Below are 16,961 nucleotides of genomic sequence, written 5' to 3' on the forward strand. Positions count from 1 at the left end.
TTGTTTTTGTTTGTTTTTGAGGGTTTTTTTGGTGGCATTAAGGGAACCTCTGTTCATTTTGCTGACAAGGAAATTTCAAGGTGGTTTATGTTGCATGTCGTCCAGGTAGGTGACTTTATTTATTCTTTTTTTTTAAACAAATACCAATAACCTTCAAGCAATATTTAATAAGTATTCAAAACACAGAAAAACATGATTTATAGTGTTTTATCTTGATTTCAGAAACGCTTGTTCAAAATGATAGTTTACAGTAGGTCAAAGGAATCAATAACGTGCAGTGTTCTCTAGCTACTAGTGACAAGTGAGCATTCCGGATTTAAATAAATTATAGTGGCTATCTGATGTTTATCAGGAGTGGTATGTTTTTAAGTTCTTATGCATGAAACTGATGTCAATTTTAAGATATCTCGATTCATCTTTCATGTTTATCGTTTAATGTGTTTCTTCTTACAGTATAGAATTTCCTAAGCAAGGTGTATCAGTTACATTTCAAAAATGTGTCTAGATTATTATGTGTTAAAATTAGAGGAACATTTGAATATTTCATATGCATTTCTTTTTAAAATTTGGGAAACCCTTTAAAAAATAATTTCATTTTCTTTTTTTTTTACACCTCATATTACTTTTTTTTTTTTTTGCAGTAGTATCATTTTAACTCTCAAACTGCATTTTCACTGGGTATCTAATTTTTTTTTTTTGCAAGTAACATTTTGAATTTGTTCTTCTTGACATATTTATGTTTATATGCATTTTGCATCTCCCTATTTCATGTTTTTGAAATCAAATGTAACAGATTTCAGCTTTTTGTATGACTTTTTTTTCTTTTACTACGTAGTATCTCTTTCTTCTGAATTTTTTTGCAAACCTGTTGTTTTTGAATTCTCTTTTTTTCCCTTTATTTTCCTTCGCAATATGACCCCAGGAGCCAACTCAAAGAAAAACGCTGATGATATAACCAGTAATGATCGTGGTGAAGATGAAGGTATTTTTTGTTTTTTACAAAGCTCGATCTTGATGCATGATTTTATATCTTTTTTTTTTTTTCTTTTTTCCATTTCAACCTGTTTTTCCTCCCCTTATCTGAAGAGAGTACACTTCCGTGTGCTGCTTTATTTTGTTCTTGTTTGGGGACCACTGTCATTTTTAATCCCAATGACTATGTAAACCCCCTGGGAGAATGTTATATACATGTTTCTCAATATGAAGTGAGTAAGAAAATGCCATTTACAAGGAAACTCACCGTTTTCTTTTTCCTAAGTTTTTTTTTTTTTTTTTGGCTTGGTCACAAGAAGAGAAAGTGAAATTTTAAAACATGCATGTATGCGTTGTTTCCTTTCTTTGAAATGTTATTTTGTAATTTCGTTTTGTACTTTGGAGCTTCAGTCTTGTTTTGTTTCTTCTGCGGACACCAAGACAGCTCAGTACAACTGTTTTTGGGGGGGCTGGCATTTCCATCTTTGTTTTTACGATGGTTTCTCCCAAATGTCCTGATTCCAAAATAGGGTTTTCAAAGCATCTTCTCTGGCTCACAGTAAAATACATGAAAAAGTGTCTTGAAGAGAATTTGTTGTTTCTCTCTGAAATGCGTTTTGGAAGCTTTAAAGGAAAAAAAAAAGTAGAGAGTATAGGAAAGAATTGAAAAGGCTGAAAATCTAGATCTTTGCATCTCTGTTTTCACACCACGGCCGCTCTCAGAACTTTTTTTTTTTTATTTCCCCTAAAAATGTTTAGTTGCTATGGAGAGTTTCTTTTTGAAGGCTCTCAAATTGTTGGACAGATTACCCACTAGAAGTAGGGTGATTTTTTTTTTTTTTAAAAGATGGAAGATAACGCAGCATGTAAACCATCATTAGCATGTGGTATCTTTTTGCTTCAGCGGAACAAATGGTTTAGAAGAAAAGAAACAAAAATCAGCCTTTGCGGGCTTGGGCAGGTTGGGTCTGTGTCTCTGTGCTTCGTCGCTCAGTCATGTCCGACTCTTTGTGGCCCCGTGGACTGTAGCCCACCAGGCTCCTCTGTCCATGGAATTTCCCAGGCAAGAATACTGGAGTGGGTTTCCATTTCCTTCTCCAGGGGAACCTTCCCGACCCAGGGATCCAACCTCATCTCTTCCATTGTCAGGCAGATTCTTTACTCTCTGAACTATCAGGAAAGCCCAAGGCAGACTGGCATGGATTTCCGACTATTTAACTTAAAGGGACGAGCACCCTCGATGGACCTGTGGTTCTCTAGCTGAAAGACAATTTAAAGTGGACCAGAGACCCGTCCTTGTTGGGAAGCAAAAGTTCCCTCAAAGCGCCTTTTTATCCCTTGCTTGGTTTTCCCACCCTCTTAGACTTCTTTCGTAAATCAGCGGGTCTCTGAGAAAAGTTCTGCCACGGTTGCCTCCTCAGCCGCTGTTCTCTCAATATGACCATTATTTAATATTTTGTAGACCCGCATTCAGAGCGTTCTTGCTTTCAGTATGCACTTAGAGATTTTTTCTGCTGCCTTTGGACCACGACAGCTGCCCTGAGTCATCAGCTACCCTGTCCTTGTCAGGCCCCAGGGCACCTGTAATTTCATCCATATCCTTATATAACCAACTACAGGTGTAATTTGCATCTTGTACCCTTGTATCCTTTTAGCATCTTATTCCCTTTTTGTCACTGGCATCTGTTTTCACAATCCTGCCAGCTACCTGTTATATTAACATGCTTTCTCCTTTTACTTAAATACCAAGAAACTGTTATTTATTGAATTTTTTTTCCCTAACATTGAATGAATATGACATCTGATTATTTCTTCCCTGAGCTCACACGAACCTTCTTCTGAGTGTCTCGGAAGGTAATAGCTGTTAACCTAACATGTTTTTTTTTTTTTTTTTTCCTGAGGGAACCCCTTAAAGCAGTCCGAAAAATGTCAACTTTTTTCTTTCCCATAATACAGCCCAGGAGGGTAACATAAATAAGAACCCAAACAGCAAATCACTGTCCAGAGCCACTAGCGGATGGTGTCAAACACCATGCCTTATACGGTCGATGACTGATTAAAGAGTTCCACATGGCATGTGATGAGTGAGCGTCTCCCAGGTGGCTACGTGGTGAAGAATATGCCTGCCAGTGCAGGAGAGGAAGGTTCAATCCCTGGGTCGGAAAGGTCCTCTGGAGAAGGGCATGACAACCAACTTCAGTACCCTTGCCTGGAGAATCCCACGGACAGAGGAGCCTGGCAGGCTACAGTCCGTGGGGTCGCAAAGAGTCAGACACGACTGAGCACTGATGAGTCAAGGATTCAAAAAGGATTTTTTACTTCCTCCTTAAGTTTTACATGAGAAAATAACGTTCTTTTTGCTGTGGGTTAAGTATCTACAGACAGATGGGCGGCTTGACACTTTTTCCTGTACTTGACTGTGACCACAGGGGTTCTTTGGCCTCCTGGAGGGAGTCTGGTAGCATCCAGGAGCCTGTTTTCAGATGGTCCTCGTAATTCATTTTATGAGCAGCCTCCATCCACATGTTGGTTTATTTCCTTAAAATTCATTCCTGATCATTCAAACATGTCTCCACAAATTAGGCTAAAAAAAAAAAAGTATTTACGAAAAAAATGAAAATTCACGTACATGGATGCGTTTGCTTTTTTCTTGATAACAAGCACCCATCACATGCTCAGACATGTCCGACTCTCTGCTACCCCACGGACAGTAGACCTTCCAGGCTCCTCCATCCGTGGGATTCTCCAGGCAAGAATACTGGAGTGGGTTGCTATTTGATAACATGCAGATATTTAAATGACACACATGTATATGTATATACATACAGAAATTCCCAGAAATAATTATAATCGGGATGAGGATTCTTAAACACTACATATAAGCTCAAGGGACAATGAACACCAAACAAGTTATTTAATCACAACTTTTGAGAAAGCAGACATACGCTGTCCTGATTTCTTTTGTCACAGACCATTGCAAAGTAGGGTTTTCACATCGATGTTAAAGTAATGATGACTCAGGATACTCTGGTTTCAGATCGCAATGGGAGTTTTCATTCCATGGGGAAATGAGCAGGATTGCAACCATTTCATGTTGAGGTTGCACTCTTGTGCCATCTTTATTTCAGCTCGCGTCTGTTCCACTTTTTTTTGTCACTTCAGTTGGTATTTCGTTGCAAACAGTCATTTAGAGAAAAGACACTTGGGCCCCTTTCTTTGTTTTTCCATGTTTCTTTTCTGTTGATCATTTTTAACTATTTTTTCTTTTTGTCATCATGTATTGAGAGTTTGCGGTTTCACTACTAGTATTATGTTCTCAATGTTAAGTCAAAAGTCAATCTCTAAGTTCACCTTTGACTGAAGAGGGCAGTTATGGTAAAAAGTGATAATTTTGAAGCTGACTTTGCACTAACTTAGATAATTAAAATGTATGTTTTAATAGATACTAGGTATGTGTGTTAGTTACTCTTTTGTGTCCTACTCTTTGTGACTCCATGGATTGTAGCCCACCAGGCTCCTGTGTCCATGGGATTCTCCAGGCAGGAATACCGGAGTGGGTTGCCGTGCCCTTCTCCAGGGGATTTTGACAACCCAAAGATCAAACCTGGGTCTCCTTCATTGCAGACAAATTCTTTACCACTGATAGACACCATGGGCTTCTTCAATGCACGTGCCCTTCTAGGGTTTGATTACTATCTAGGGACGAAGTAATTCATTCATCTCAGTGGTTAAATTTGTAGTATCATAGGTACATATGCAAACATACCCATGCACACAAATTCATTCCAATGTCCGCATCATTTCTATGAGTAGAAAATATCACAACATCGACCTTTATCCTTAAGCCATCTTAACTGTTTTTGTTCAGTCGCTCAGTCGTGTCCGACTCTGCGACGCCATGGACTGCAGCACGCCAGGGTTCCCTGTGCTTCTGTACCTCCCAGAGTTTGCTCAGATTCATGTCTGTGGAGTCGATGATGCCATCTGACCATCTTAACCGAGGTGTCCCTAATTCAAGGGCCATGCGATGGATTCCCATCCCAACTAGGGAAAGTCACTCACGTCTTTCAGTTTAGTCTCGGTTAATCAGTGTGATTTTTTTTTTTTTCCCTTACTTGGCTCTTTCTTGCAGACATCCATGATCAGAACAGCAAGAAGCCAGTGATGGTGTACATCCACGGCGGGTCCTACATGGAGGGCACGGGCAACATGATTGACGGCAGCATCCTGGCCAGCTACGGCAACGTCATCGTCATCACCATCAACTACCGGCTGGGGATCCTAGGTGAGTGAGTGCCTGCTGACGACGAGCAGGTTCCGCTTCTTGTTCTGTGGGGGTTCGTTGCTTCCACTCGTGTTTCTGCAGCTCCTAGGAATTTCTACCAAACCTCACTTAATGCTCCAAGGTGCATCTGTTCCGTAACTTTGACTAATGCTCCAAGGTGCCTCTGTTCCGTCGGTTTTCTTTTTATCACGCTGTAAGATACATTCGTTCTGTAACTTCCGCGTTTCTTTTCTGTTTGTTTCTGTTACTTTTCACATCTTAACCCAGGGATTTAATTTCCGTGAACCCTCCTCAGCCATCAGCACACAGGAGTCCGTGAGAAAATCATGCTTCTTTTTTTGTGGGGCTCATTGCTTACACCTGTGTTACTCCAGTGCCTAGGAATTTTCCGCTACAAAACTCACTTCACGCTTCAAGATACATTCCTTCGTGACTTTCAAGTAGCACCATTCATTTTCTTTTCGTTTAATTTTCACGTTTTAATCCAATGGTTTCCTTTCCTTGAACCCCTCCTAAAACAGATTCAGCCTGCAGGGTCATCAAATGAACTTGGGATGTTATGCAAAGCACTTTTCTTTCTCTGGGCTTGGCTGACATTAGCTTCTCACATGAACACAGTTGGGTGCTGTCTGATAAAGCATTTGGTAACAGGTGCTGATCTGGTAAAGTGGAGAATGGGCTATAGATATGAGCTTTTGTGGTTTTGTGGGTGTGTTGATCATGAGTTGGAAACTCTTTTACTTACTCTCTTAATGGATATTCTGTATCTAATGGATTTTGAAGACAAGAGGCGGTAGGTGGTCACATGATGTTGCATTCTTGTGTGATGAAATACTCTTGTTTGAATTTTGTAACTTGGTGATTTTTCACTTTGTGTAAATTTTACGATTGACTGTGAGAAGACCTTGGCTAAGAGCATAGGAATTCCAGAGCGCCAGTCTGCTGTTTTGGTGTTCAATTCATTTTCACCAACAGTATGGTTGTGAAAAAAAAAATAGCATTTTGATGGTAATATTTTGAGGCTTACCTTCTGTGGTTTTGCCTGCTCTTGGTCAGTTCATGAGTAATATCCATGGTCTATGTAACAGCATTTATTTTCAAGGCAAAAAGTGCTTTGAGGGGGCTTCCCTGGTGGTCTAGTGGTTAAGACTCTGAGCTTCCACAACAGAGGGTACAGGTTCAATCCCTGGGCAGGGAAGTAAGATTCTGCAAGCCTTGTGGCAAGGCAGAGAAAAAACATGCGTTGAGATGGTGCAGAAAATTGAATTTGTAACAGTGTGGCTATGAGAATGAGATCTGTGTGTCACAGAATGGTTATGGTAAACAAAACAAAACAAAAACTGGACTCACAGAATTGTGTCAAACAAGAAACAGGACTGAAAATGTTTTCTCCACCAAGAATATTTTATTTTCAACTTGATGTTTGAATTTTGTTGTGAGCATTTCGTTTCATTCACCAGTAAAACATTCAAGAAGACCCCAGGGAAGTGGGACAGTTGTTGAAGTGACTTTCTAATTGAAAAATGCAAGATGTGTGCACACTTGTACCTTTTGGGACATCCACAGAGTACTTGAAATTTCAGGTTTTTAAAACGGAAACAGTGACGGACAGTATTTATCTTATTGTCTTGGACTCCAAAATCACTGCAGATGGTGACTGCAGCCATGAAATTAAAAGACACATGCTCCTTGGAAGAAAAGCTATGACCAACCTAGTCAGCATATCAAAAAGCAGAGACATTACTTTGCAGACAAAGTTCCGTGTAGTCAAAGCTATTTAGATTTCTCCAATAGTCAAGTATGGATGTGAGAGTTGGACCGTAAAGAAGGCTGGGCACCAAACAACTGATGCTTTTGAACTGTGGTGTTGGAGAAGACTCTTGAGCATCCCCTGGACTGCAAGGAGATCCAGCCTGTCCATCTGAAAGGAAATCAGTCCTGGATATTCATTGGAAGGACTGATGCTGAAGCCGAAACTCCAATCCTTTGGCCACCTGATGCGAAGGGCTGACTCACTGGGAACGATTGAGGGCGGGAGGAGAAGTGGGCGACAGAGGATGAGACGGTACACAGCATCACTTAGCGTCTAGAGCCTTCTCGTTTCGTGATTTTTATTTCCTTTTCTTTTCTCACGCTGGTGCTCCCAGCCAAATCTTCGAATCATTTCCGTTCATTTCGCAGACTGTGGATCGCATGCCCCTCTGAGTATTTTTTTTTTTTCCAGAATCCTCTGGGGAGTTGCCTTGGCTACTGGTGTTTGAGACAGGAAGTGGTGTTCCGTGATACCTCACAAAAGGTCCATTCTCAGGACGAGGTGGGCAGAGGAAGCCAGCGACCACGGCGTGCCCCTCTGGCAGCGCTTTCAAAGAGCACAGTGTGGGGGTCTGTATGGAGCGTCACCAGCTCCCAATGCTGCTTTCTAAGCGGAGCCGTGGTTTTGGGCAAGCACTCACTTTGCAGGAATAGCGAAACGTTGTCTTGCCTGAATGCCGTGGTGCTGACGCAACTTAGAAGGTTAGATTTCAAAAGAAATTGATGCCTCTCCCCTCTGTTAACGACCAGCTGGTATTAAGCCGCTTTACACGGTGATCTATTAGCTGTTTGGCCCGATTTTGAATCTGGAACAATTTTGTGGGAATTCACACACCTGCTTTTCTTTTTTTTAAGAGAAAAGAAAGGAAAAAAGCTTCCTTTTCTAACTTTCCTCATTTGAACCATTTTAAGTTTACCTTCTGCTGCTGAGAGTTAAAAGAAACAAATCTTGGGGAGAATCACAGAGAAGCTGCAAGAGGCATGGCCAGGAAATGAAAGAAGTGATTTAGCATCCCCGAGACAGTCTATTTACATTCCGCGAATGAGTTCGTGTGAAGCCCAACGCCACAGACCCCCTTTTATCTGAAGGCGTGAAGTGTGCCAACTCCACCGATTATACAGGGCGATAGATTTCGTTCAAGCGTGACTCAGTCAATCTTCTTTCAGACATCTTGTGTCGACTGCTGTCCTCTTGCAAACTGGGAGGTGGTCGTTTACTTCTTTGCTTGCAAGGAAAATTGCTATTATCATTCTCTGAAAATATTTCGAACCATTGGCATGCAGATTTTTTTGTTTTTAATGACTCAGTGCAATGGTACAGCATGCACCATGGTGATTATCTGTATTAGAGTTTTTGACAGGAGTGGATGTTTTTTTACCAAAACATAGAAATCATCGTTTGAACTTTTTTCTTCAAAGAGTCGTACATGCCGAAACGCTATTTTTCTGCCTAAGGAATGGAAAAGCATTGTTTGAGATGATTACCACTTTTTCCTACCCCCAAAGAGAAGTCTTGAAAAATGAATGATGGTCAGAAGGAAAGCAGGACACTGGCATGGAATAAAAATGAAGTGGGACCTCCTCTCCACTTGTTGTCTGTGATGTGACATTGAGAACAGTCAGCTAACATTTCCTGAGTCTCTATAAAAGGTGGTTCCGTTCTCTCCCTTGCGAGGCTGTTGTACATACCATACTACCATCCAGCGGCTTTGTGTCCCTGAGGTTTCATAGCCCAGGACGTGTTTGCTGCTGTTGAGTCGCTCGGTTGACTGTTTGTGACCCCATGGACCGCAGCAAACCAGGCTTCCTTGTCCTTCACTGTCTCCCAGAGTTTGCTCAAACTCTTGTCCATTGAGTCGGTCATGTTAGTGACCATTAAACCTAGTCACTGTATAATTTCCAGTGTTGTTAATAGCCTTGGACATCTTATTAACATCACTGTTGAGCCACTGAAAAAAAAATGCAACTAGCCAAAAATGTAATGCAGTATGTATCCAATACCACCTAAATTTCCATTTATCATTCTTTCGAGAAACAAGGATAAGGCACTTGTAATAGATAAATGACATGATCCCCACACTTGCTTTTCAAACAATGAATATTTTCTTTCATCAGAACTGCCTAGCCCAACCCTTGCTTAGCTAGTGAACACCCAATTTATTATCAAATCTAGGACTCTTTGGGAAATGTTAATAATATTGCTGGGCTTACAGTGTATTTTTATATTCCCGAAAGCAGGTCCCTGATTGCTGATGCAGTTTCCTTAGAATCACTATTGATGGTCCACTGTGATGCGTGCTCATGTGCTATGGGCCCCAGCCATGATGTTTGAAAAAGTAAGGCTCTTGTTGCAATAGATCTAAGGCTTTGTCCACCCGTCCAGTGTCTAACCTCTGAGGCCCATTTAGTTGCATTCTTAAATGTCTTTGACCCATACATGGAATTCAGACCATTGACCCAAAGAATGAGTTCATTAGATTCCTCACCTGATAAGTATCTTATAGTCTGATGAAATGTCACCCATGTAGTTTTATATAACTGCCTTTTTTCAAGGATTCTCAGAACATCAGAAACACCTGCTCACTTTTCATGTGCGCAGAAGCGATTTCCATCTGGGATACTCAGTGGCTTCCTTCTGTTAGAACAAGCCAGATGTATCTCTGCTGAAAAAATGTCAGTTTCCTATTTAGATGGTACGTACGTTTCTCTTTCACTTGAGACTTGAAGATGCCTTCTACTGTTTGGAACTTGCACCATTTCCCCCCTCTTAATCTTTATTCTTTATTTGATTTTATCTTTTCCTGCAGATTTTCTTTTGGGTTTCTCACGGAAGACATCTTCCTCATCAGGTCAAAAGTTTGTGTGTGTGTGTGCGTGCGTGCCCACTGTTATTAAGTCATCTCCAACTCTTTGCAATCCCATAGATTGTAGTCTGCCAGGCTCTTCTGTCCATGGAATTTTTCAGGAAAGAATAACTGGCCTGGAGAAAAATTTAAAAAAAAGAATACTGGAGTAGGTTGCCACTTGCTACTCCAGGGGATCTTCCTAACCCAGTGATCTCTTTACCCAGTGATTCTCTTGTGTCTCCTGCAATAGCAGATGAATTCTTTATCCCTACTGCTACCTGGGAAGCCCCAAAAGTTCATCAACATACCTATAAAGAAAAAAAAAAACCACCATCTCACCCTTCTGGGATCTTCATGCTTCCCTCATAAGTCCATTCTCTTTTCTCACCTGTCAGATTCCCTCTGGTTAGATTTCCACCTTGAAAAACTTGCCTTCTCATCCTCAAGAGAGAAAGTCTTCACGAGTCAGTGATGGGATAAGCTAAATGGAGAGGGGAGATATGAGGTATTGCCCTGAGGGGAAAGACAAGCAAAAGTGAAGAAGTATAGGATGTTTCAGAAAACGGGGAGTGTGCCGACACTTTATGTAGGACCGCTCACAACTCCCTATGCTGGGAAAGACTGAAGGCAGGAGGAGAAGGGGACGACAGAGGATGAGATGGTTGGATGGCATCACCGACTCAATGGACCTGACTTTGAGCAAGGTCTGGGAGCAGGTGATGGACAGGGAGGCCTGGCGTGCTGCAGTCTGTGGGGTCGCAAAGAGTCGGACACAACTGAGCGACTGAACAAAAGCAAGTCACAACCCCGAAGCCAAAGGAGGATGGAAGGAACCGATGGAAGCCCTTAGAGGAACACCCTCCGTGGTGGGTGTGTGTTGGGGTGACTGGCCAGCCTGCAGATAGGCTTCCGGACTCTCTGTCTGGATGTCACTGATGTCATCTAGATGGAGTGGGGGGTGGAGGAAGGTGTATCCACGAGAATCAAGATGACACAGTTATATAGGATGGACACGCTGCACCAGGGAAGGTCAAGCTTCCTTGATCCAGCCAAAGTGCTCATTCACTCAGTTGACTTTAAATCGTCATGACTCCTTGTGCTGCAGCCCGCCAGCCTCCTCCATCCCTGGGATATCCCAGGCAAGAATACTGGAAAGAAAGTGAAAGTCTTAGTTGCTCGGTTGTGTCCCATTCTTTGCGACCCCCTGGATTGTAGCCCGCCAGGCTCCTCCGTCCATGGGATTCTCCAGGCAAGAATACTGGAGTGGGTTGCCATGCCCTCCTCCAGGGGATCTTCCTCACCCAGGGATCGAACCCACATCTCTTTCGACTCCTGCATTGGAAGATGGGTTCTTTACTCTGCGCTATTTGTCAAGCCCTCCCTGATCCAGAAGATATGCAATAAAGAAAAAATGCAAGATGCTTACCCCTCCCCTCTGCCAAACAGAATGTCTTTCGTTATCCTCGTCAGTAGCTCCGTGTACATTTAATACTCACTGGGAAACTGTTAATCTGGTCTCTGTAGTTGCTGGTGTTGATAAGTGCCAGGACCGAGTCAGGTTTTGTGTGGATGATCGTTGACTTAGGCTTTCCTCTTCTGCCTCCTGGTGGCTGCAAATGCCCATTGCATTCATGGATTTGTCCCGCACGTAAGGAGGAGGTTAGGTTCAGGCTGGATGCTCTGTTGTTTGGGATTTTAGAAGCACATGAGGAGGGTAGATACGGAACCATTATGGTGGGATAAAGAGCCTGTCGTGAGATAGATGTCGCTTCAGTTCAGTCGCTTAGTCGTGTCCGACTCTGCGACCCCATGGACTGTAGCACTCCAGGCCTCCCTGTCCATCACCCACTCCCAGAGCTTGCTCAAACTCATGATGCCACAGAGAAAAGTAAAACTCTGCAGCTGATAAAGGCACTGAGGGGTGGCAACCAATTTGAGGAGTGATGAGAAGCTACAATAGAAAAGACTTTTTGGTTTTGTCTCAAATGCACAAAATAATTGATTATGTTATGATGGAGAATTTCCTCCTACTCTTTATGAATGATTCAGAATTTCTTCAAAGAAGTTGCCTTGTTATTTTTGCATGCATAGTCTCTTTTGGAAATCACAGTGTTTGGCCACACTTGATAGAAGAGTCTATTCTTAAAGGACGTGCTGGTACTTCTCTGGCTGTCCAGTGGTTTGGAATCCACCTTCTGATGCAGGGGACACTGGTTCGATCCCTGGTCCAGGAACTAAGATCCTACATGCCGTGGAGCAACCAAACCCTCGCAGGCCTCAATAAAAGATCCTACGTTCTGCAGCTAAGACTCGACTCAGCCGAAAGTAAATACATAAATTCATTAATTATTTTAAACAGCACACGTATGTGCTTGGTCGCTCCGTCGTGTCCAACTCTTTGCGACCCCGTGGACTGCAGCCCCCCAGGCTCCTCTGTCCATGGGATTCTCCAGACAAGAATACTTGAGTGGGTTGCCATGCCCTCCTCCAGGGGATCTTCACAACCCTGGGATTGAACCCAGGTCTCCCGCATCGCAGGCGGATTCTTTACCATCTGAGCCACCAGGGAAGGCCATACGTTACAAGTAACTGATTTTAGGGTGTCACATGAACTTTTGCTCATGATCATCCAGGGCATCCATTCAGCAGTGCTTTTTCTTGGATGCTTCTTGGACGTTTGCCTCGCAAACAGAGTCTCTGATGATGACTCATTCTAAAAGAAAGAAACCAGTTTCTCTGCCGCGTGCACTTTCTTTGGCTTTGCACATAGTAAAAGAAGGACTGATCGATTTTCATTCATTAAAGTGTGGTTTCTGTCTTCTTGGGGATAAACACACACAAACCTCATTCTAAATGAAAGGAAACGTGTGAGACTTCGCTCGTGGTCCAGTGTTTAAGACTCTGTGCTCCCAGCATGGAGCAGGGGTTCTCCAATTCAGTTCCCTCGTGGAGGAGCTAAGATTCTGTATGCTGCACAGCCAAAAAAATTTTTAAAAATTAGATTTTTTTGAGTCATGATTTTAAAAAAAGAAGGAAAGGAAAGGAAAGAAAGGTGTGGTGGGTATTTGAGTTGGGGGAGAAGATGGTGTAGTGTGAGAAAGAACTGGTGAGTTCCCAGGAGTAGCATTGAATTGGAGAGCCTCCAACATTGGCTTGATTGGGGTGAGCTGGAAATTCAGTTTCGGGCAATGGTTCTATCAGAGAAATGCTTTTTAAGCAACACCTGTAAGAGAAATACCCACTGTCTTCCTGCGTACCTTTTCCTCCTCTCTCGGATGAATTTAACGAATTAGTCTTTAGCCCTTCCAAGTCAGATCATTGAAAAATCTCTAAAAGACATCCGGAGTGAGACCTTGAAAGTCCCTTGAGGCTGAAACACTCCAAGACTGTACACATTCTGGCCTGAGGACCATTTTTCTTTCTCTTTTCTCCCTCACACATTGGACTTTCGATCATGGTCTTTAGGAAAATAAATCCTTGAGGACACCAGGATGAGAGAGAATACCTTTTCCTGTATTTGGCTGTGTACCATTTTTAAAGCCTTTCTTGAATTCTGTTACTGTATCGCTTCTGTTTTATATTTTGGTCATTTGGCTCCGAGGCATCTTAGCTTAGTGGGATGTTAGCTCCCTGACCAGGGGATTGAACTCTCACCCCCTGCAGTGAAAAGTGAAGTCTTAACCACTGGACCACCAGGGACGTCCTCAAAGAGAATATTTTAAGGGTTAAAATGTAACCCAGAAATGGCAGATACACTGTGCATTTAGCAATGTAAATTATATTGTTTTAAAAAAATTTCAATCCCTATTTACTGGTTATTGTTTTTTTACACAGCATTATAGAGAAATCAAAGGCTGTGCCTTCAAAGAGTGTACAGACATGTACTCACATATAAAACTAATATGAAAAAGTGTGACTTGAAAAGATACTCCAAACTGCCAATCATCAGAGTAATGCCAATCAAAACTGCAATGAAGTATCACTTCACCCCAGCCAGAATGGCCATCATTAAAAAGTTTACAAATAGCCAACGCTATAGAGGGTGCAGAGGAAAGGGAGACCTCCTGCACTGTTTGTGGGATGTAAATTGGCAAAGCCACCGTGGAAAATGGCATGGAGATGCCTCAAAAAACCAGAACTAGAGTTGCCATGTGACCCAGCAATCCCATTCCTGGGTATGTATACAACCAAAACTGTCATTTAAAAAGATACAAGGACCCCTTATGTTCATAGAAGGACTATTAACAACAGCTAAGGCATGGAAACAATGTAAATGTTGTCTGATGAACAGGGACAGATGAATTGATAATGAAGATGTGATACATATACAATATAATAGAATAATTGACAGCTATAAAAAAGCACAGAGCAATGGCATTTGCAGCAACATGGATGAACCAGGAGATCATAATATGAAGTGAAGTAAGTCAGAAAGAGAAAGAGAAATACCATATGATATCACTTTTAAGTGGACTCTACAATACCAATGATTTTACCTACAAGACAGAAATATATTCACAGCCATTGAGAACATACTTGTGTGCTCTAGGAGGCAGAGGGTTTAGAAATTTGGGATTAATGGATTTAAACTATTGCATATAGAGGTAAACTGCAAGGTCCTACTGTTTAGTACAGGGAGCTAAAACGTAAATCATGTTTTTAAAATAAAATTCCGTAGTAACATATGGATTGGATAAGTCCCCTCTGATGAGTTGGGCAGTTTTTCATTTGATTAAAAAATAATAATAATAATAGTTCTTTGAAAGAAGGATGTGACTCTCAGCATAAAAGCTCAAAAGTATTTTGGAATGTTAAATGCATCCCTTTGACGTAACAGCCATTGGACACGGATGACCTGAGGTCTTCATGCAAATAAACCGTTTGGAAGACTCTTTATGCCATTAATTGGGGTCACAGGCATTGGTTTTTGTTGCATTCAGTACAATGGCTTTATTCTAGGTTCTGATATTATGGGGAAAAACATCTAGGTCTTGTGCAGTGGGTCTGTCATAAAGAGGTAGGTAGGATATGCATGCATTGTTATAAAGATGCACGTTTCGGCGTATAGAGAGGTATGAGGTAACCTCACAGAGAGACACCACCAATTCTGAAAGTGAAGTGAAAGTTAGTGGCTCAGTCATGTCCGACTCTTTGCCACCCCATGGACTGTAACCCATTAGACGCCTCCGTCCATGGGATTTTCCAGACAAGAGTACTGGAGTGGGTTCCCACTGCCTTCTCCAGGGGATCTTCCCGACCCAGGGATTAAACCCAGGTCTCCTGCATTGTGGGCAGATTCTTCACCCGCTGAGCCACCAGGGAAGCCCTCAGTATAGACAGAGAGATGAGATGACCTCACAGCGAAACACCACCCACTCTACCAAAGACAACTGAGATTTGTACCGGAGTTGCGGAAGTGACTTTGGAATAAGGAAACGTTTCCAGTTTGAATCGAGAAATGTTTTCTGTCACTCAGAGTGGTCGTTGTGTCTTTAATAAAATATCCCAGTGATGGTTTAGATGACTCAGTTGTGAGTTTTTTACTTAGCCATCTGGCAGATAGATAGTAGATAAAAATAGAAAAGATAGATAGTAGATAGAGAGGTGATAGATAGACAGGTAGCTAGGTAGATAAACAGACACATAGATATAGGAAGAGATAAAAATAAAGAATTAGGTGTATATGTTATATATAGATAGAGATAGTCATACATATATATAGTATATAGACAGATGTAGAGAGATGGTTATATATCTGTATATAGAGAGAGATAATATCCAGAGAGAAATGTGTATGTATTTAATAGATACATGTACACGTGTGTGTTTCTTAACTCAATGCTATGCTTTTTGAAACACATGGAGGACACCCCAGAAGGATTCCTATTTCAGTACATCTTTGAACCTCTGTTATCTTTCACCCTGTCATCCTCTTCTCCCTTCTATATAACCTAAACTCATAATATCATTTAGAAATAGCACCCCCTTTTTTTTTTCTACAGTATTGATAGTTCTTTTATTAAACCGGGCCTTTCTCATCTTTCCGGAAACAAAGAATCTTTTACAAATGGCCTCATCTGTTTCTGCCTCTCCTTTTCGCCCCCTTTGCTATTCATTTTTTTCTTATATTTATTTCAGTTATATTTATCGGTGTTTTCCCCCTCTTAGGCCAAGTAGCCTCCTCCGTGAATTGTAGCAATAGTCCATCGACGTAGTTCTCTGGAGGGTCATTTGTTTAGATACTCTGAATTCTTTTAATGGCCTTTCCCCCACCCTCATCTTCACCTTCTTGTAAATGACCCACCAGATTGCCTCGTCCTCTGCCTTTCAGTGCCTGGATCCTTTATTTAAAACAGTCTATAGACGTGGTGCTCATTGAAAGGGTACAATGCCTTGGTCCTCGTACATTCACAGAGAAGCACCACCATCAATGCCCTCTAATTGTGGAATATTTTCATCCGTCCAAGGAGAAACCCAATATTTATTCTTTCCAATTTCCCAGAGCTTAATTAATCATCAGTCTATTATCTCTCACTGTGGATTTGTCTTTTCTGTGCATTTTATGGCAATGGAATCATATATTGGGTTGGCGAAAACATTCGGATGAGTTTTCCCGTAAGATGTTATGGTAAAACCTGGAACAAATGCTTCAGTTGACTCAATACAACCTGCTATTTTGGGTCTGCCTTTCACTGAACATAATGTTTTCACGATCCTGTCCTCATTGTAGCATGCCTCAGTACTTTGTTACTTTTTTGTGGATAAATATTATTATACTGCATGGATATAATGTTTTATTTATCCACTCATCTTTTGATTTCTGTTGATTTTTCCACTTTTGGATGTGATGAATAATCTCACTCTGAACATTTACATACAAGTTTTCATGTGGATATACACATTCACTTCTCTGGGATGCCTACCCAGGAGTGAAGTTACTGGGTGCTGTGATAGGGTATATTATGTTTTAATCATCTGACTAACTACGTTTTTAATCATCTGACTAACTTCCAATTTATTCTCTAAAGTGGCTGCACTAGTGTGTA

The 16,961-nt window shown here is 41.6% G+C and overlaps 1 protein-coding gene across 4 annotated transcripts in view; it reads left to right on the forward strand.

Moving 5' to 3' along the window:
- LOC145536932 (neuroligin-4, X-linked) overlaps positions 1-16,961 on the forward strand; it is a 371,520-nt gene that overhangs the window by 221,203 nt on the left and 133,356 nt on the right. For 3 of the 4 annotated variants that reach the window (XM_081567242.1, XM_081567241.1, XM_081567244.1), the window contains one exon: positions 5,105-5,257. In XM_081567242.1, the coding sequence (XP_081423368.1) occupies positions 5,105-5,257 (153 nt within the window). Of the gene's footprint in view, positions 1-922; positions 983-5,104; positions 5,258-16,961 lie in introns of all 4 variants that reach the window. The other variant, XM_081567240.1, reaches the window with a different exon arrangement.

This window comes from Giraffa tippelskirchi, chromosome X (assembly GCF_054371585.1).
Source record: "Giraffa tippelskirchi isolate mGirTip1 chromosome X, T2T-mGirTip1v1.2.pri, whole genome shotgun sequence".
Taxonomy (NCBI): Eukaryota; Metazoa; Chordata; class Mammalia; order Artiodactyla; family Giraffidae; genus Giraffa; species Giraffa tippelskirchi.